The 22,397-nt window shown below is 38.2% G+C and overlaps 2 protein-coding genes across 2 annotated transcripts; both read left to right on the forward strand.

Moving 5' to 3' along the window:
- The first annotated feature begins 16,715 nt into the window (after nt 1-16,715).
- Nucleotides 16,716-17,570, forward strand: LOC146702977 (receptor-type tyrosine-protein phosphatase eta-like). The gene is made up of 3 exons (XM_085467306.1): nt 16,716-16,746; nt 16,892-17,140; nt 17,250-17,570. Exons 1-3 carry the CDS (start codon nt 16,716-16,718, stop codon nt 17,513-17,515), a joined length of 546 nt encoding a protein of 181 aa, XP_085323432.1. The 3' UTR covers nt 17,516-17,570.
- A 1,659-nt stretch (nt 17,571-19,229) lies between these two features.
- Nucleotides 19,230-21,555, forward strand: LOC146702978 (receptor-type tyrosine-protein phosphatase eta-like). The gene is made up of 4 exons (XM_085467307.1): nt 19,230-19,440; nt 19,550-19,795; nt 20,390-20,635; nt 21,234-21,555. The coding sequence occupies exons 1-4, from the start codon at nt 19,230-19,232 to the stop codon at nt 21,497-21,499; spliced, it is 969 nt and encodes a 322-aa protein (XP_085323433.1). The 3' UTR covers nt 21,500-21,555.
- Nucleotides 21,556-22,397: the final 842 nt, after the last annotated feature.

A 22,397-nucleotide genomic window follows, 5' to 3' on the forward strand; every position in this document is an offset into this window, starting at 1 on the left:
TCCTGGCACTCAAGTCACCCACGCCCTCCAGTGAGCGAAGAGTTTTGGAGATATGACACCCTTGGGGAGTTCAAAAAGAGACGCACCCAGAGTGAGACCTTGTTAAGGTGGAGACAAAAGAGGATAATGTGATGTTGAAAAGGGTCACATTTGCAGGATGACGAGATTAATAGGCTTACTAAACCTGTTGAGCTTTTGAAACTTTGCTGGACACATACAGAATACACTGAAACGAGTACTAGGCGATTAAGTTTTTGACACTTTATCTAGCTCCTTGCAGTGTCAGACTAATCTCTCACTTATCACCTTTTATGCTCACATTAAAATTGAGATCAACAAGCATTTGAAAGATTATCTTTAGGTTTATTTTACCTCACTTAATACTTTGTTAGATATGCTGTACTCCCTTAGATGTAAGCTATGTAGCTATATATGGTAATACATGGCTGACCCACCTAACATACATTAAATTATATATATTTGATAGATGCCTACAGTTTTTCAGAATTTAACAAGTTAGCAATCATCTAGCCTTGCATCCTTGTAAAACCTAAATAATTTGCAAATTTTTACACTGAGTACAACTATTTATAAGATTGTGTAAGAATATTTAGAAAATATACTTCATTTGCTTTCTAGCAGACAATTAGAGAAAGTGCAAAATCATTAAATATGAGAGAAGCTACTTTCCTTTAAATATGAGAGAAGCTACTTACCTTAGCACGAAGATAGAACAAAAAGGAAAAACAATTTGTCTTTAATTTCATAAAATCAAGACAATTTGCATATAAAGTAAGCATAAAAAAATTGTGGTTTCTTTATTAGCAGTGGCATGTGTTTGGTGTTTTCCCCTACTGAGAGGCTCAAGCTATTTTTTTTCTGCTAAGCTAAGCTAACCCTTTGCTAACATTCCTTTCATTAGCCATCTCCTTTTATTTCCCTCAAGAATTGCGCTCAAGTTCTTGCATAAGCAAAGGTACCAACATGTTGTCATCTAAAGTAATGTTAGTTTGTATTGTAGTGCTCCAAAACGTGGCTTTTCTTTTTCCTCAAGACAACTGAAAGCAACACTTAAAGAAACTGATGGACATTATGAACAATGCTGGGCATCCTCTGCACACGGCCATAAACAATCAGAAGAGTCTGTTCAGTGACAGGTTGCTTCTCCCCAAGACAAGAACTAACAGACTTAAAAACTCCTTTGTCCCACACGCCATCAAACTGTTTAACTCCTCTCTGGAGGGGAGAGGGAGGGGAAACAGGAGGACAAAGGAGGGGGGAACAACTAAGCTGTAGTGCCTCTTCACCTCACTGTACAATACCTTGTGCAATACTTTTTGTAAATAGTCAACAGTGCAATAGACTCAATACTTGAAATGTGCAATTCACTTGTATTTTTATTTTTTATTCCTATTTATTCTATTTATCCCCTTTGTATATTTTATTTATATTTGTCTCTGTATTTATATATGTGTGTGTGTGTGTGTATATATATATATATATATATATATATATATAACAATTCTGTAACTGTAACTTCGGTCGTTGCTGTGCTTTTTGGAAGTCGAATTTCCCAGAGGAACCCACCCGAGGGATTAATAAAGTTCTATCTTATCTTATCTTATCTTATCTTATCTCTTATCTTAAAATACAGGTCAATACCTGAAGCTTACATGTTGGTGTGAACAGTTGCAGCATGCTTTTATAGGGTTTATAGAGTTACCCTTTACAGCATCTTCTTTTCCCATACATTTGTTTGTATAGATTCAGATACTATATATATCTTCATCAATGGATGCCTTCTCCTCCTTCATTTATCAGAAATGTGCATGCATCAGCTAGAGTCAATTTGGAGACAAGACCTCTGCCCCTGGGGTCAAAGTGTGAATCCCTGAAAGGGACAGGAATGTCATCCGTGGGCCCAACTGTCTGCAAGTTAGATAGCCTAGTGGTAAGACAGGTGGTCCCTAACCTAATATAACTTTAGTACCTATACTCTGCAGTAGAGGCTGGCATATCTCTAGAAAGGGAAAAAGATCATTGGACTCAGGTAATTTATCTGATGTATGGTTATTTGGCTTTGGACAGGGCATCTTTATGCTGATACCTATTTTACAAAATATTGAAGCAATTGTTTTTTTAAACTCTTTATAATGTCAAAAGCTGATATAACTGAGTACAGTTCCTTGCACTATGATAACAGCATGTAAGTGGTGAATAGTAAAGCTCATGCATGGAAAGTAGACTGTGCTGTTTAAAATAACCCTGATGCAAGAAATAAAATTACAAAGAAGTTTGCGCTTGGCAGCTAGAATGACTGTGTGCATGCGCAGTAAGAGACAGATAAGTCCAGCATGTATATTAAGTTTCTCAGAGAACACTTTGCGCAGTTTAGCGCTGCAAAAAGCATTTTAAATAGTGATGAGATGATTAATTGGCAACATGAAAATAACCCTTCCTACTCAGCACCCAGTGTAGCTAATGTTATTAGTCAGTGATTATTCAGGAATATGTGATAGAGTTTTTGAGGCAGTGTCTGCAAGCAGAAATTTAAATTTTGAATTGAAAGCATTCTAGCTGATGCAGCATTTAAGAAGAAATGCTGAAATTACCACTTCATGCCTCTAGCATTCAACAGCTGTTAAACTGACAAAACCCTCAGGAGGCCGGGGATGCTCTCTTATATGGCTTTGTGTTATTCCTGTTAGGTTTTTTTCACCTTCTTACATGTTGAATTGCATGCTTCACTGTTTTTATCTAAACAGTGTAAACTGTATTGCAGATATTGACATACTTAATATTACCCCTTTTATTAATCTAGAGCCACAGAAGTTTGCAGATGATTCTGACGTTCGTGACTTTGTGTTACGGCAATAATTTTTAAACTTATACAAGATTTCTTCAAATACTCTCAACAATCTGATAAGAGAATGAAACGGAGGGAAACTTGAACTATCTAAGGACTTTTACTGATCGACAGTCGCAGATGTAATTTGTAATTTGCATTTCGTTCTCCTGAAAGAAAAGCACATCTTTCAACATCTGCTAATATATTATCACTCTGATTTACCAGATTTTATTGCTTTAGCTGTCTGACTTGCAGTTGTTGATAAGCTTTTATGAGGAGCCCCGTGGTTACTGCTGAAGACACAAATAACTGTAATCTATGGCTGTCGTGCCAAAAGATTTGCCTAAAGATGAATTTTTTTTTCTAACTCCTTCTACACATTGAATTAATTTCAAAGCAACAGGAACAGAATCTTTTTTGTACCGTCTGTAATTAGATGGCTTAATTTAAACATAAAATTCAGTAGCAGTACTTCCCTGCACTGCAGCAGCTTGGTAATTTACGCTAAAGACTGACCAATCACTTCACTGCCTGGTGGGCAATATAAATATATTAGGGTTTGTTTTATTTTATTTTGTTATGGTAACTCCCTACTTTAAGTGCATATAAATATATATTTTTTAAAATCTATTTATTTTCACGGGGTGTCTTAATACTATATACAATCTGAGCAACCCATATTTTCTGTACCTTTAAGACAAATGAAGGTTTATGTTACAAGTATTCACATAATGAACACTCTGTCATCTACATTCAATAAGTCTAATGGCATTTTCTGCCTGAAATGTTTTGTAATTAAATTAAATGTAATTGATATCAATATTTTTTCATTAGCAGAGTCATTAGTCAGTCATCTGGAAAATATGTCAACAGCTTGGGGCATTAAAAATGTCTGAGTTTGTATCTTCCAGTTCAAAGTGTCTTTTTATAATCCCACTATTTTTACATAACATTGAAACAATCCCAGCAAATGATTGCAAAATTATTGGTTAAAGGCCCTCCGGCTAATGTGTGGCATGATGGCTCCATCTTGTGGTAATATTAGGAAATGTCAAATACAACTATGAAGAACTCAACTCAGGTGACTGAAAGTACTGACAGTACATCAGTGATAGTTATGAAAGATTTGAGTAATTTGAGTGAATTTAAATGTCCATCGGACAGCTCAATTGCAAGGGCTTCATCCTATCAAGATTCAAATTTCAAGATATTTTGCATGATGGTGCTCAGTTGAAAACACAAGCACAAACAAATACTTTAGACTTTACTTTCGTTTTACATTTAACTTTATTATGGTAAAGCACATACATACAAATACATAACATTCACAGCCTGAACTTAAGTACATTTTGTGCATTTGACTGAACAAATGTGAGCATTTTCTTGCAATAAAATAATTGTGGGCCTGCAGTAAGATTGCACATCAAGTGAAACTCCAAAATAAAAATCTGATGCTACAAATATTAGTAACCAAATTTTCAATTTTGCCCACTTCCCTTTCTAAAAGCACAGGGCTGAATTATAATTTTTATTTGTTGTTGTTCTGATGCATTTTTCATGTTTTGTGAAGCCATAAAGCACTTATCAAATATCATGTCTCGCAATATATACATTTGAATCTGCATCACTTAATTTAGTCCATTTAGTTGTCATTAGAGCACCATAGGGCGAAAGGTGGGTACACTCTTGACAGGTCGCCAGTCTGTCGCAGTGCTGGGATAGCCTCCTTGGATGGATGGTTATAGCTGTAGAGTTGTCACATGTTGTATTTCACAGACAGGTGCCTCCACAGCACCTGCAAGCTGCTATAGAGTGTCTTCTATAGCAGCAGGTCCTGAAGCCTTCCAACAGTAGCAAAAAACAATTTGGATTATTTTTTAAAGAATATACTATCCCAATATTATTTTGATGTTTAAACCCAAATACCTGAAAAGAGTCGTACAGCAGAGCCAGAGATCTCAGAAAGTTACCGAATCTGACACACGGTGAAGAGAGAGAAATCCCCACCAATGCTGACGGTGGATCAAGGAGGCCAGCGCTTATGCTGCAGGCCCGGATGCACTGTCTACACTGGCTGTCTCTCACCCTTTACCCACCCCTGTTGCTTGTCATGTGTTTCTTTGGTGTATTAAGAGTTTTTTCATGTGCTATGTGCAGAGGTGTTTTTTTTTCTGTTCTCAAACTGAACCCCCTGTTGGAGCTCAGTCTGGGGGAGTTATTTTTTCTCCTTATCTTTCCTCATGTGGTGCATTTTCCATTGTTATACCTCTCTGACCTGTCTTCACCATGTGATGTTTTTGTGTAATGCATGTATGGTCGGAGGGTAAGATGGCGCCTCCATTGCGTGCAAAAGGTCGGCAGCCTTAACATGAAATTTCCCCTTGTGGGACTAATAAAGACATCTTATCTTATCTTATCTTATTAAAATAGTAAGATAGTAAGAACGATCTGCAGCTCTCTGGGGAATTACTCATCTGCAGTAACAAACCAGTTTTATTACAGATTGACAAATATGGGACATTCATGCTGATGAAGCACAGTTTATTAAAAATCATTTAATACATGAAATGCAATGGTCCTGGAGCTGCCAGGGAAGAAAAGATGTTTAAAATCCAAGATGAAAATGCAAGTACTATTACATGGGGTTAAAATAGTGTTTTGTTGAAGTCACACCCACAAAAGGCTTTAATACAATATTTCCGACATTAGATGCTAAATATCTAAACCTATCCGGCACCCATGGAGGCAGCCTACAGTTAGAGTTGCCCAGGAAGAAGGGTGTGGATGAGGTCTCATCAATGTTACCTAGACTTGAGCAGCCCTTCTAAGAGCGTGAGGTTCGAATCTTGCCCATGGCAGCATGTTTTCAGCGGACTCTTCAAGCTGAAGGAACTTCAACCTGTGCAGTTTGTTTCAGCGAATTGTTTTGCTTGGTCAGGATTTTGGCTAATTTATTACAATTTGCAAAGTTTTTATGATTTCAGCAACTTTTCTAATATGGACTCCAGCTTCTACACCTGTCTTCAGCAGACAGTTCAGCTTCTTCATGTTGTGCCAATTTTTCACCTTTCAGCAACTACTACTTTAAATGGAACCTCAGCTTGTTCAGCTTGTTCAGCTTGTTTTAGCGGACTGTTTTGGTTGTTTAATATTTCTGCTATTTTATTAAAATTCTGCAAAGTTTTTATGATTTCAGCTTCTTCAACTGTTTTCAGCAGACAGTTCAGGTTGTTCTGCACCCTGCACATTTTTTGTGTCATCATATCTCTTTTTGAAATGTGAATTGATTTGGCTCACTGAGATGAGCAGCTTCCCTGATTCTGGTCGACACAGGTTCGAGTCCTACCCGTGGTCAGTAGCGGATTTTGATACTGGCGGTTGCCCAGGGCAGCATCGTGGTGGGGGTGGCATCAAGGACATGGGCAAAAAAAGTCGCTCGTATTCATGCTGCCCTGAAATCATGCCAGCGAATTTTGGGGATGGCATAGGCACGGATCAGTTTTCTATCACCCATTTGCTGGGAGTAAGGGCGCCCTCCGTTTGCGACGTGCGCCTGCTGCTTGCGGCACAGAGAGGAGAGGGCGGGGCGCCGGGGGATTCGCAGCATCTAATAGCCTACCCGCAAAATAAAACAAAATAAAATAAAACCCAACAAACACGAGACATAATGATACAGATTTATAATTTGAATTGATGTTTTTTCGAAATTCTATAAGCGAAAAGTGAGCGCGAGAGCCTTCGGTGCGCCTGCTTGCTACTGAAGTCAAAGTAAACTGTATTGTCATCTCCGCTTCATATAGTACAGTACATAGAGAGACGAGACGATGAGGCTCCAGTTATGTATCCTGAAACAATCAGAATCACAATCAGAATACTTTATTAATCCCTAAGGAAATTATGTGGGTCACAGTTGCTCCAAGAAGAAATGGTAAAAATAGTAACAGTAACAGATAAAACTCCAAACAATACATTATGTTACAGGTCTTAGACATTTAAGAAATATCAATAATATATACAGATTACTCAATTATAAATATCCAGGATTGACTGTGATTATAAATAAATATCAAGAAAATTGCCAAGAATATTACAGAGTAGAAAAGAGCGTGTGTAAAAAGGGTGTAACTACTGCAGTGTTTACAGTGTATTAGATGGAGGAGTTGTACAGGGAGATGGCCACAGGCAGGAATGATTTCCTGTGTTGTTCCGTGGTGCTTTTTGGTAATCTCAGTCTCTCATGAGCGTGCTCCTGTGAGTAGCCAGCATGTCATGGAGTAGGTGGGAGGTATTATCCATGATTGTCCTTATCTTGGACAACATCTACCTCTCAGACACCACCCTAACAGAGTCCAGCTCCATCCCCACAACATTACTGGGCTTTAGGATCAGTTTATTTAGTTTGTTGGCATCTGTGACCCTCAACCTGCTGACCCAGCAGGTAACAGCATAGAGGATAGCACTGACCACAACCGAGATAGAACATTAAATAGTAGGGATAGTGAAAACTTCTGTTTACATTTGTTAGCCACTTGGCTATGATAGTAAACAGTAGACACTGATGTAGCCTACTGAATCTTTCGAACTGTGTTCAGCACAATATTAATTAGTGATTGTCAGTTGTTGATTTGTCCTATTCTCATTGTGTGACGAATTATGACGGCTGTTTGTTAGCCGTTTGCATACTATGCATACTCTCTCTCTCTTCATACATATGTGTGTGTGTGTGTGTGTGTGTGTGTGTGTGTGTGTGTGTGTGTGTGTGTGTGTTTCTCTGGTTAAATTCAGTATGGTTCTGACAACAGTTTTTACAATAAAATATGTTAATGTACAATCCTTAATATGTTTTATGTGTGGTTGGGGGGTGGGGTGGAGGGTATCGGGGCACCAGAGGGAGTGTTCGCCTAGGACGCCAAACAGGCTAGGACTCGTGGCAGTTGCTGCACAGCTTTCTTGCTAGCGCTCGTTCTGCATTCTTGACACTCTTCACTTTACCCTTTCAAATAAAGCTGTCTTCAGCAAACAGTTCAGCTTCTACACCTCTTCTCGGCAGATATTTCTCCTTTTTCAGCTTTTTTCGGCAGATAATTTCCGCTACACTGCATTCACGCTGCATTTTCACAGGAACTTTTTCTTGTCTTGTTTAGTATCACTTCGATTCATTAAGACAAGAAAACATTTACTCCAATACAAGAGAAAAAGTGGAGGTCCCACTTTTAACAGTGTAACCTTTTGGACAAAACATACTTTTGACTCTCCATTTAACATATTCCATCCAATGCTGACAAAGCATATCAACAGATACCCTGTTTTCTTGTCCCAATTTGCACGTTTGTGTGATTTGTTGATATTTTGTATTATTTTCCTATGGTTAACTAAAAAACTTTTGAAATGCTCTATCCTGTTCCAAACAAGTTTGACTCTTGAAACATCTCCTAGAAACCACTTTTAAAAGGTTCAATCATCTCAGCTTCTCTCACAATAACACTACCATGTGGTCAGCCACACAGCTACATTTCAGAACACACTGCCTGTCCTTTATATTGCATTCAGTCTTCTCCAAAGTTAGTCCATATCACTGTTGGAAGACCTCAAACATTACCCATATGTTTGATCTAAGATAAGTTAAAATATCTGGAGGTGATCATTCAAAGCAACGGACAGTACAGATGACAGGTACAGGCAAGGTGGAGTGATTTGTGACAGAAAGGGATTAGAAAGAGTAAAAGGAAAAGTTTACAAGATGGTAGTGAGCTGGGTATTATGCATGGCATGAACAAAATGGAGGAACTGAAAAAAAGCTTACCGATGTCAAGCATAAGGGTGCTATAAATATTGCTGCTTGCTGAGACTGTACAAAAAAAAGTTAACACGTTTCACCGTAGCGTCAGAGAAACCAGCCACAGAGAGTAAACCAGACAGTTTAGTTTCCACCACATTCTACTTTCCTAAGAAGCCATTAGACCCAAATCATTTTTAAAATTGTTTAAAAATATGAAAGATATGTAATATGAAAATAAGTTAATATTGGCACCAAATTTAACTAGCACTAATAAACATGAAATGAGCAGATGGAGGTGAAAGATCTCAAGGCGCGGAAGGAGAAGTAACTATTTAGTTAGTCACTTGCCAATAAAAGAGACCAAAAGTTATAAAGTTAACAATTGAGCTGTAATATCCCAGGATCAGAGAAATTATTATTGTTAGAATATCATGTAGCTTGTTCAAGGTTATCTTAGGAAAACAAAGGAATTTGTACAGTTCAAAATATGTGGTGTCATTTGAGATTCATGTGAAGCTTTTATCTTTCAGTTGTGACCACTTGATGCTGTGTAACTTCCTGAATCTACTTTGTTTTTACACATCGTGATGATCAGATAAAGCTCACTGTCAGTTACCCTGCTAAGAGGAACTTATGCAGTCAAAATGATGATCTCTTAAATATTAGTTGGTGTTTAAAATGCATCAACAATTTACAAAGAAGTGTTACACAGTGCAAACAATTTGTCTCAGTGTCACTAATCTACTATCCTTTCTTCTAAGAAGAAAAAGAGCATGAACATGGAAATGATGTCAAATCTAAATGCAGCGATATCTTAAAGACTACTTACATGTTGTAGTCTATGCAGAATTAATCAGTATGGAGTTTTAATTTGGATATTAAAGGAAAACGTATACATATGTCACCCCTTTTCTGCTCTTAGGGTGCCTCTGACCCCACTGCAGCAAATACACCAATAGTGAAATCTACTGGACTTTGTAATGTAAGAAAGTAATCAGTGAAACAAACAATGAAAGCAGCATAATCAATGCTTCAAATGTGGTGTTGACTTTTTTTTTCTCGTTTTTAGTAGCATAACTCTCAGGATAACATTGCTAGGAGGCACCAAGTCCTGCCCCATCTCACCTATGGTGGCTTTTGTTTTAAATGTGTAAACACACCTCTGTGCACCAAGATAAAAGCAAAATGTTTGTAAGTTACCCAGCTCAATAAATTCAGTTCAATTCAATTCAATTTTATTTATATAGCGCCAAATCACAACAAAAGTCACCTCAAGATGCTTTATATTGTAAAGCAGCTACAGAGAAAAACACAACAATCATATGACCCCCTATGAGCAAGCACTTTGGCGACAGTAGGAAGGAAAAACAGGAAGAAACCTCCAGCAGAACCAGGCTCAGGGAGGGGCGGCCATCTGCTGCGACCGGTTGGGGTGAGAGAAGGAAGACATGCTGTGGAAGAGAGACAGGGGTTAATAACAGATATGATTCAATGCAGAGCGGTCTATTAACACATAGTGAGTGAGAAAGGTGACTGGAAAGGAAAAACTCAATGCATGACAGGAATCCCCTGGCAGCCTACGTCTATCGCAGCATAACTAAGGGAGGATTCAGAGTCACCGGGTCCAGCCTTAACTATATGCTTTAGCAAAAAGGAAAGTTTTAAGCCTAATCTTGAAAATAGAGATAGTGTCTGTCTCCCGAATCCAAACTGGAAGCTGGTTCCACAGAAGTGAACTGAAAACTGAGGGCTCTGCCTCCCATTCTACTTGTAAATAATATAGGAACAACAAGTAGGCCTGCAGTGCAAGAGCGAAGTGCTCTAATAGGGTGATATGGTACTACAAGGTTATTAAGATAAGATTGGGCCTGATTATTTAAGACCTTGTATTTCCTTGGAGGCCATCTTGTCTTGGTGGTAAAGAGGAAAACTGCCTCAAATGCAGCTCTTTTATAGGAAATGGGCTGGCAAGAGTAGGAGTTTGGTTGGTCAACCATTTGCAGAAATTTAGTCATTAGAGATGTGTAAAATGACCTTTAAAATATGTATTTTCATACATGACACGTCTACTTTCATTTTTGACAAGTGATTGATAATGTTAGGATTATTTGTGAAAACTAATCTTCTTTGTTTGTCCCTCTCTGGAAGGATTATGTCATGGGGCGGTTTGAACTGAGAAGGCGTGGTCTGAAAGGGTATAAAGGTGGACTTAGAGAAAAGAGAGAAAATCGTTTGGGAGTCAACACCTCTTTTAGTCCACACTCCAGTTGGTGGTGGTAATACACCATTTTGTTGTTTGCCAACTGCCAATAAAACTTAAAAGAAGAAGAAGAAGAAATGGATAGGCTGCCATTTTGGAAGTTTCTGTGTGTGGGTGTAAAAGACTGGCCAATAAACTCTGTTCCATCAAGTCAGAGTGATGTCTGCTGTTTTCCATTCCACACCTCTCTGTGATCCAAATATATAATATAATGGCAATGGCATCAAAATAATGCATAATGTTTGTTTGTGTCATGTCCAGTGCTGTAGCAGGCAGGATGGGGACCCAAACGCAGGACTCAACAAAGTAGGCAGCTTCACTGCTGTAGAAACAAACTCCAAAACAAACTCATGACCAGTGTTGGGACTAACGCGTTATTAACTCATTCACTGCCAGCCATTTTCAAATCAGGTAACTCCCCACTGCCAGGGTTTTTGAGCATTTTTACTCATTTTTGAAGAGCCACAGAAAACTGTGTGTTATGATCATATAAACGCTGAACCTACCAAAATGAAGAACAGACTCTCTTCTTTCATCCAAAAAAAAAAGCTTGTTTCTACCATTTTCCATTCTTTAGTAATCAGCTGTAGAGGAGAGGTGGGTTCCACCAAAAATGCCTGTTTTGACCAAAAAAAGGGAGAAAACGAGCTTTTTGTGAAAAATACATTTCAAGCAGAAAAGTGCTTTTGACACTAATATTTCTTGCTCTGTGACACCTCTAACATATAAAATAGTTATTCACTTCTATAAAACAGAAATAACACTGAGAAAGGTTATGTTTTATCAAAACAATTTATTTACAAATATATGAAAAAATAAAATGTATTCTAGCCCCTCCCATTGAAAAACGTAATTGACGTCTATAGACGTCAATGGCAGTCAACGTAAGTTTTTCAATTGACGTCTATAGACGTCAATGGCAGTGAATGAGTTAAGTAACGCGTTACAGTAACTACGTTATTATTGTGGTAACGAGCACGGTAACTAGTTATTATGCCAAAACCAGGAACGCGTTACTCGTTACTGGGATTTAGATAGGCTCGTTATTCGTTACTTCGTGTGGTGGCTATCGCGGAGCTTCCACAGATTCAATAACATTAGCAAGTGGTGGAGGCCAGCAGGTGGATGAAGGAAAAGGGAGGTAAGAGGAGAGACCCGAAGCGGCCACTGGTCCGAGTGTCAGGTGAACTGAACTTCACGTAAGAAGTTATAACCTGCAGTCCATCTGGGTCAGATATGAACCAAGTTTAGGTGGAGTTTATTTTCGTTGTGCTGACTTTTTCTAGCTAGCATGACGGAGTTTACAGCTGGGTGGGTGCTATGTTACTGATGTTGAACTTTATTTTGTTCATAAGGTTAATTATTAGAGTTGCCAACCGTCCCGTAAAAAATGGAATCGTCTCTATTCAGAGAAAATATTACGCGTTTCTTATTGAGGTGAAAAGGAACAGTTTGTCCCGGACTTCAGCTAGAATGGAAAAAGACACAAAGCTGGAGTTTTTCTGCGTCTTTACGCTGTCAGCTGCCTCTTCTCCTCTCATTCTCTCCCCCCTCTCCTGTTTCTACTTCAATCATGAAACTGATCAATGATCAGCTGATCGGCTTTTGTCTCTTGTTTACAGTGGAGCAAAAAAGTATTTAGTCAGCCACCGATTGTGCAAGTTCCCCCACCTAAAATGATGACAGAGGTCAGTAATTTGCACCAGAGGTACACTTCAACTGTGAGAGACAGAATGTGAAAAAAAAAAAAATCCATGAATCCACATGGTAGGATTTGTAAAGAATTTATTCGTAAATCAGGGTGGAAAATAAGTATTTGGTCAATAACAAAAATACAACTCAATACTTTGTAACATAACCTTTGTTGGCAATAACAGAGGTCAAACGTTTACTATAGGTCTTTACCAGGTTTGCACACACAGTAGCTGGTATTTTGGCCCATTCCTCCATGCAGATCTTCTCGAGAGCAGTGATGTTTTGGGGCTGTCGCCGAGCAACACGGACTTTCAACTCCCGCCACAGATTTTCTATTGGGTTGAGGTCTGGAGACTGGCTAGGCCACTCCAGGACTTTCAAATGCTTCTTACGGAGCCACTCCTTTGTTGCCCGGGCGGTGTGTTTTGGATCATTGTCATGTTGGAAGACCCAGCCTCGTTTCATCTTCAAAGTTCTCACTGATGGAAGGAGGTTTTGGCTCAAAATCTCACGATACATGGCCCCATTCATTCTGTCCTTAACACGGATCAGTCGTCCTGTCCCCTTGGCAGAAAAACAGCCCCATAGCATGATGTTTCCACCCCCATGCTTCACAGTAGGTATGGTGTTCTTGGGATGCAACTCAGTATTCTTCTTCCTCCAAACACGACGAGTTGAGTTTATACCAAAAAGTTCTACTTTGGTTTCATCTGACCACATGACATTCTCCCAATCCTCTGCTGTATCATCCATGTGCTCTCTGGCAAACTTCAGACGGGCCTGGACATGCACTGGCTTCAGCAGCGGAACACGTCTGGCACTGCGGGATTTGATTCCCTGCCGTTGTAGTGTGTTACTGATGGTGACCTTTGTTACTTTGGTCCCAGCTCTCTGCAGGTCATTCACCTGCTTGCCTATTGTAGATTCACTCTTCCCAGTCTGGTGCAGGTCTACAATACTTTTCCTGGTGTCCTTCGAAAGCTCTTTGGTCTTGGCCATGGCGGAGTTTGGAGTCTGACTGTTTGAGGCTGTGGACAGGTGTCTTTTATACAGATGATGAGTTCAAACAGGTGCCAAATTACTGACCTCTGTCATCATTTTAAGTGGGGGAACTTGCACAATCGGTGGCTGACTAAATACTTTTTTGCTCCACTGTATTTATCGCCCACTTTGCGCCAGAAAGAGGAAACCAGCGGATGTCGCGATAAACAACAGCAGCACTTTTAAGCTTGATCAGCTGTTGTTAGAATTTATTTAATATTAATTTCTAGTATCAGTTGATGTTGACTGGAGCCACAGCTGTAAACCTGCTGGTCATGATATCGGTTTGAATATGTGGTGAGAGGGAAACATGAAGATGAAACCAGGAGATGTCCTTACTGAATCATCAGAGCTGTGATGGAGAAACAGGTTTACCTTTTAGTTAACATGAATGAGTTGAAGGGAAGTTATGAACTGTTTCTGAGAGACAAATAACACCAGGATCCTTTTCTAAGTAGCTGACAGCTGGTAACTGTGCAGGGGCGGATCTAGCAAAGTGTTGCCAGGGGTCCATGTAGGGAATTAAAAGGGAAACGGGGGCACAAGGAAATACTTTCTTATTCTCATTTAAAATGTCTCACTTTTAAAAAAATAATTATCTGAGTCTTACAACAAACAATTGATAGATTGATACATATATACCATCAGAACAGTGTACATCACTGTCACAACAGAGTTTATTTTCATTCAAAGGCTTTATGATTTTTCCTATACTGGTGGGCCGGTCTCTAGTCAAAATGCCCGGGACGATTTTTTTGTCCCAGTCCAGCCCTGTATGCAGCTCATCTGCAGTCTGGTGTTACCTACATCTTCCTATTCGGAAGGCAGAATTTCCGAGTTCTGAGTACAATCGAAAGCACCACGACTGCAGTTTTTGTGTTGGATGTAAAAAGCAGGCTAGGATAGAATCAGGCGTGGGATTTCTCTCGTGGAAATGTGCACATTATCTTTTCCTTTCTATTGGTAGGTGGCACAGTGCACTGTGGCAAGTAAGCAAGCTAGAAGACTGGCAATCTTGCTGGGTATCCAGTTACGGAAGCAACACATTAACAATAGAATTCTGAGTAAAACCAAAGTTACTTTCCCTAGTAACTAGTTACTCTGAAAGTAACGAGTAACTTGAAGTAACTGAGTTACTTTTGATAGAAGTAACTAGTAATGTAACTGAGTTAATAATTTAAAGTAACTTACCCAACACTGCTCATGACAACAAACATATACTGCTGGTGTGTAACATGTTCATGTTCAGAACTGAACATGCTACATACCAGACAAGGAACTATCAAAATAAAACAGAAAACATGAGACACAGACTGAAATGTGGACTTGACACTGGGACCGAGGACGACTAGGTATGAAAGAAAGAACACAGGGGAGAGGCACAGAAACACAACCTAAATTCTAGAAACTACAAAGAATAACTGAGAAACAAGACTATGACATGAATAACACTAAATCAAAGAATATGTAAAATAACACCCAGTAAAAACCCATTTTTATTTATATCTAAATACACAATCAGCATGAACTAGCAGTTACAGAAAATGTAAAGTGATTACCTTTAATAAACACATAAAACAGACAACTTGATTAATGTACCCTTGACAAGCAGCAGACAGTTAATAATGAAGAAATGGGCGGGGCAAAGGTCTCTGTATTTATGCGAGGCCCTAAAGGAGAAGCAGCTATTTACTTCACCACTTGCTAATATGGTTACAAGAGGAGCATAGTTAAGAATTACAGTCTGTGTTGGACAGTAACCACCCAGGTGCTGAGAAATCATTTGTGTTTTTGTCAAAATACCAACAGAGGTGAATGTGTAGTATGTGTGCCAGTTACGAGTCCTGAAGACGATGAAGCTTTTATCTCTTATCTCAGACCACTTGTTGCTCTGTGTCTTCCTGAGTCTACTTTGGGTAAGTTTTTTTTACCATTCACTTTGATGGTGATCAGATAGTGAAGCTCAGTGTAGGTTACCCTCGACAAAAGGAAACAGTGCAGTCAAAACCACAGTGAAGCCTAAATGCATGACATGCTTCATTATGTATTTGAAACACTATAGTTATGTTTTGTGAAATACTGGTTTGTACAGAAATACAAGAACAACAAAATCTTGTTAAACGGCATGAAAATTCTGGACTTTTCCAGATTTTGAAACATGAATTTATTCCTTCTTTGCGACACCGATCTGTTTCCTCTGAGAACAAAAAGAGCACGAAAGAAGAAAATTCAACAATATCTTAAACACTTACATGGTGCAGTGCTCATGATTTAATCAAATCAGATGTGGAATTTTAAAGAGTGTGTCCGAGGAGAAATGTGTTAGATATTTCATAGGCCAGTAACTGTAAGTAACTGTAGCTATAATATACAATATAATAATACATATGATTTGCATTTTTAGTAAAAGCAAACACTTAATTAATAGATTTTTTGCCAGCTCTGTGATTTTTATGTTACAGATGTTGCTAGTTGTAGAAGCTGACACATAAAATGCTAAAATAATTTGACACTGACTTAATACTTAAACTCCCAGAGACCAGCCATTTGGCTTTTCTACCTATAAAACCCGGAGAGCTGCCAAATGGCTGGTAGGCTTTTAGCTAAGGTTTAGCTTCAGCCAAGTGTTTCCTGCACATTATTTTTTTTATTTTTAGTGAAAGTTTTTGTTCTTATAAAGCAGAATGCTCAGAGGATATCTCGAAGTATTACTGTTCACATAATGTTTATGATATAATGTAGATGTGAAATTAAAAGCAGCAAACATCGCTCTGTGACTCTGCCACAGACTCGTGTTAACTGGGTATTCAATGGTGATTTTTTTTCACAGATTTTAGATTCTGTAGTTTTCACTCTTTTTCTGCTTTTAGGGCACAACTGACTCCAATACAACAATCACATCAACAGTGACGACGACAGTGACAGCAGGACAGAAAAGTACAGCAAAAACAACACAAAAATTTATTCCACTGGCTGAAACAAGTCCCACTCCACAAACTTCAACAGAACAAACAACATCTACAACAGGAAAAGCCCGTAAGAATGAAACACTATACTTCGACTTTTGTTGGTTATCAGTAAAACTGAAGTGAATGTCATTCTGGGTTTTTATTGTGGTAAAAGGTGAACACCACTCTCAAATCATCACAGCTCCTGACGATGTAACAAAAAAGGAGTGAAAGCAGTATAGTCAGTGCTTCAGTTCTTGTTCTTTTTTAAACTTTTTTTGAACTACAACCACTGTGTGTCTTTTCTTTTTCCGCTCCAGATAATGTTGACAGAGTGAATGTGACCACACAAAATGAGAACAGTATAACTCTGACCTGGAACAAGGTTAACAACATCTCAACATACATACTGCAATATGGTAATATAAGAGAAGATATTAATAAAACTGAAGAAGGACCCATAGTACATGTGGTCACTTCTCTGACTGCTGGGACAAACTACACATTCACTCTCTTCACCACGTCTGATGGACTCAACAGCAGTGGATACAGATTCAGTGCTGTGACAGGTTAGTGAGCACTGAACAAAACATTCAGTCTAATTAAAACATAAACAAAATACAAGATGTTGTTGGGAACATTGTTTTAGTTTCTTTTGTGTGTGTTTTTCTATTCTAGCTCCTCGTAATGCTGAAGAATTCGAGGCCGTTGGTCAAAATGAGACCAGCATAAATCTGCAATGGAAAACAGTCTCCAACAGTGACAGTTATCTACTTGTGTTTAATGAAAGAGAGATCAGCATTAGTAATTCTGAAAAAGAATACAGAGTGTTAAATTTGACCAGTGGAACCAGATACAATTTCACTCTCTTCACTGTGTTTGGAAATGTCAGAAGCAGTGGAGTAAACTGCATCGCAGTCACTGGTAAGATATATTTTCTCTAACATAGACAGATAAACCAGGATGGACCGGCTCATTAGTACTTGAAACTTTAGCTGATGGAGAGTTGTTGTTTTTTTTTAATCAAAGCCACTTTCCTCTGTTAACTTTAGCTCTACAAAGTGTTAATAATGTGACTGTGGTGCATCAAAATGAGATGAGTATACCACTGGAGTGGAACAAGGTTAACAACATCTCAACATACATCCTGCAATATGGTAATATAAGAGAAGATATTAATAAAACTGAAGAAGGACCCATAGTACATGTGGTCACTTCTCTGACTGCTGGGACAAACTACACATTCACTCTCTTCACCACGTCTGATGGACTCAACAGCAGTGGATACAGATTCAGTGCTGTGACAGGTTAGTGAGCACTGAATAAAACATTCAGTCTAATTAAAACATAAACAAAATACAAGATGTTGTTGGGAACATTGTTTTAGTTTCTTTTGTGTGTGTTTTTCTATTCTAGCTCCTCGTAATGCTGAAGAATTCGAGGCCGTTGGTCAAAATGAGACCAGCATAAATCTGCAATGGAAAACAGTCTCCAACAGTGACAGTTATCTACTTGTGTTTAATGAAAGAGAGATCAGCATTAGTAATTCTGAAAAAGAATACAGAGTGTTAAATTTGACCAGTGGAACCAGATACACTTTCACTCTCTTCACTGTGTTTGGAAATGTCAGAAGCAGTGGAGTAAACTGCATCACAGTCACTGGTAAGATATATTTTCTCTAACATAGACAGATAAACCAGGATGGACCGGCTCATTAGTACTTGAAACTTTAGCTGATGGAGAGTTGTTGTTTTTTTTTAATCAAAGCCACTTTCCTCTGTTATCTTTAGCTCTACAAAGTGTTAATAATGTGACTGTGGTGCATCAAAATGAGATGAGTATACCACTGGAGTGGAACAAGGTTAAAAACATCCCAGAATACATCCTACAGAATAATAACATAAACATTTGTCAAATTTTCCAACTTGAATATGTCAAATACTAACCCGACCTATAATCCTAGACTGCTTACTGCTAACCTGGTGGAGGTTAACAGATTAAAAACATCTAAAACAGTCATAGTCCTTTAAAATGTTCCACAGTTGATGCTCCTCTACAACATGAACAAGAGCAGAGCTCTATAATGATGTTTAAGGTTTCTCAGAAACAGAAGAGTGTAGCTCACCTAATATTTTTCAAAAGGACCGATAAAAATACTGAAACTGAAGCCTCGCTCCATGTTTCTGTGTCTGACAGAAAATGTTGTTACAGTTTCTTGTTTGTGCGTTTTTCTATTCTAGCTCCTCGTAATGCTGACGACTTTAAGAAAAATGGACAAGATGAGACCAGCATAACTCTGGAGTGGAAAACAGTCCTCAACATCGACAAATACATTCTTGCATTTAATGAAAGAGAGATCAACATTAGTAATTCTGAAAAAGAATACAGAGTGTTAAATTTGACCAGTGGAACCAGATACAATTTCACTCTCTTCACTGTGTTTGGAAATGTCAGAAGCAGTGGAGTAAACTGCATCGCAGTTACTGGTAAGATATATTTTCTCTAACATAGACAGATAAACCAGGATGGACCGGCTCATTAGTACTTGAAACTTTAGCTGATGGAGAGTTGTTTTTTTTTTTTAATCAAAGCCACTTTCCTCTGTTATCTTTAGCTCTACAAAGTGTTAATAATGTGACTGTGGTGCATCAAAATGAGATGAGTATACCACTGGAGTGGAACAAGGTTAACAACATCTCAACATACATACTGCAATATGGTAATATAAGAGAAGATATTAATAAAACTGAAGAAGGACCCATAGTACATGTGGTCACTTCTCTGACTGCTGGGACAAACTACACATTCACTCTCTTCACCACGTCTGATGGACTCAACAGCAGTGGATACAGATTCAGTGCTGTGACAGGTTAGTGAGCACTGAATAAAACATTCAGTCTAATTAAAACATAAACAAAATACAAGATGTTGTTGGGAACATTGTTTTAGTTTCTTTTGTGTGTGTTTTTCTATTCTAGCTCCTCGTAATGCTGAAGAATTCGAGGCCGTTGGTCAAAATGAGACCAGCATAAATCTGCAATGGAAAACAGTCTCCAACAGTGACAGTTATCTACTTGTGTTTAATGAAAGAGAGATCAGCATTAGTAATTCTGAAAAAGAATACAGAGTGTTAAATTTGACCAGTGGAACCAGATACACTTTCACTCTCTTCACTGTGTTTGGAAATGTCAGAAGCAGTGGAGTAAACTGCATCGCAGTCACTGGTAAGATATATTTTCTCTAACATAGACAGATAAACCAGGATGGACCGGCTCATTAGTACTTGAAACTTTAGCTGATGGAGAGTTGTTGGGTTTTTTTTTGTGTGTTTTTTTTAAATCAAAGCCACTTTCCTCTGTTATCTTTAGCTCCACAAAGTGTTAATAATGTGACTGTGGTGCATCAAAATGAGATGAGTATACCACTGGAGTGGAACAAGGTTAAAAACATCCCAGAATACATCCTACAGAATAATAACATAAACATTTGCTAAATTTTCCAACTTGAATATGTCAAATACTAACCCGACCTATAATCCTAGACTGCTTACTGCTAACCTGGTGGAGGCTAACAGATTAAAAACATCTAAAACAGTCATAGTTCTTTAAAATGTTCCACAGTTGATGCTCCTCTACAACATGAACAAGAGCAGAGCTCTATAATGATGTTTAAGGTTTCTCAGAAACAGAAGAGTGTAGCTCACCTAATATTTTTCAAAAGGACCGATAAAAATACTGAAACTGAAGCCTCGCTCCATGTTTCTGTGTCTGACAGAAAATGTTGTTACAGTTTCTTGTTTGTGCGTTTTTCTATTCTAGCTCCTCGTAATGCTGACGACTTTAAGAAAAATGGACAAGATGAGACCAGCATAACTCTGGAGTGGAAAACAGTCCCTAACATCGACAAATACATTCTTGTGTTTAATGAAAGAGAGATCAGCATTAGTAATTCTGAAAAAGAATACAGAGTGTTAAATTTGACCAGTGGAACCAGATACAATTTCACTCTCTTCACTGTGTTTGGAAATGTCAGAAGCAGTGGAGTAAACTGCATCGCAGTCACTGGTAAGATATATTTTCTCTAACATAGACAGATAAACCAGGATGGACCGGCTCATTAGTACTTGAAACTTTAGCTGATGGAGAGTTGTTTTTTTTTTTTTGTGTGTGTGTGTGTTTTTTAATCAAAGCCACTTTCCTCTGTTATCTTTAGCTCCACAAAGTGTTAATAATGTGACTGTGGTGCATCAAAATGAGATGAGTATACCACTGGAGTGGAACAAGGTTAAAAACATCCCAGAATACATCCTACAGTATAATAACATAAACATTTGTTCAATTTTCCAATTTGAATATGTCAAGTACTAACCCGACCTATAATCCTAGACTGCTTACTGCTAACCTGGTGGAGGCTAACAGATTAAAAACATCTAAAACAGTCATAGTCCTTTAAAATGTTCCACAGTTGATGCTCCTCTACAACATGAACAAGAGCAGAGCTCTATAATGATGTTTAAGGTTTCTCAGAAACAGAAGAGTGTAGCTCACCTAATATTTTTCAAAAGGACCGATAAAAATACTGAAACTGAAGCCTCGCTCCATGTTTCTGTTTCTGACAGAAAATGTTGTTACAGTTTCTTGTTTGTGCGTTTTTCTATTCTAGCTCCTCGTAATGCTGACGACTTTAAGAAAAATGGACAAGATGAGACCAGCATAACTCTGGAGTGGAAAACAGTCCCCAACATCGACAAATACATTCTTGTGTTTAATGAAAGAGAGATCAACATTAGTAATTCTGAAAAAGAATACAGAGTGTTAAATTTGACCAGTGGAACCAGATACAATTTCACTCTCTTCACTGTGTTTGGAAATGTCAGAAGCAGTGGAGTAAACTGCATCGCAGTTACTGGTAAGATATATTTTCTCTAACATAGACAGATAAACCAGGATGGACCGGCTCATTAGTACTTGAAACTTTAGCTGATGGAGAGTTGTTTTTTTTTTTTAATCAAAGCCACTTTCCTCTGTTATCTTTAGCTCTACAAAGTGTTAATAATGTGACTGTGGTGCATCAAAATGAGATGAGTATACCACTGGAGTGGAACAAGGTTAACAACATCTCAACATACATACTGCAATATGGTAATATAAGAGAAGATATTAATAAAACTGAAGAAGGACCCATAGTACATGTGGTCACTTCTCTGACTGCTGGGACAAACTACACATTCACTCTCTTCACCACGTCTGATGGACTCAACAGCAGTGGATACAGATTCAGTGCTGTGACAGGTTAGTGAGCACTGAATAAAACATTCAGTCTAATTAAAACATAAACAAAATACAAGATGTTGTTGGGAACATTGTTTTAGTTTCTTTTGTGTGTGTTTTTCTATTCTAGCTCCTCGTAATGCTGAAGAATTCGAGGCCGTTGGTCAAAATGAGACCAGCATAAATCTGCAATGGAAAACAGTCTCCAACAGTGACAGTTATCTACTTGTGTTTAATGAAAGAGAGATCAGCATTAGTAATTCTGAAAAAGAATACAGAGTGTTAAATTTGACCAGTGGAACCAGATACACTTTCACTCTCTTCACTGTGTTTGGAAATGTCAGAAGCAGTGGAGTAAACTGCATCACAGTCACTGGTAAGATATATTTTCTCTAACATAGACAGATAAACCAGGATGGACCGGCTCATTAGTACTTGAAACTTTAGCTGATGGAGAGTTGTTGTTTTTTTTTAATCAAAGCCACTTTCCTCTGTTATCTTTAGCTCTACAAAGTGTTAATAATGTGACTGTGGTGCATCAAAATGAGATGAGTAT

The sequence above is a fragment of the Copadichromis virginalis genome, linkage group LG8 (assembly GCF_057382275.1).
Source record: "Copadichromis virginalis isolate Kocher_CV1m ecotype Utaka linkage group LG8, C_Virginalis_male_GT1.1, whole genome shotgun sequence".
NCBI lineage: Eukaryota > Metazoa > Chordata > Actinopteri > Cichliformes > Cichlidae > Copadichromis > Copadichromis virginalis.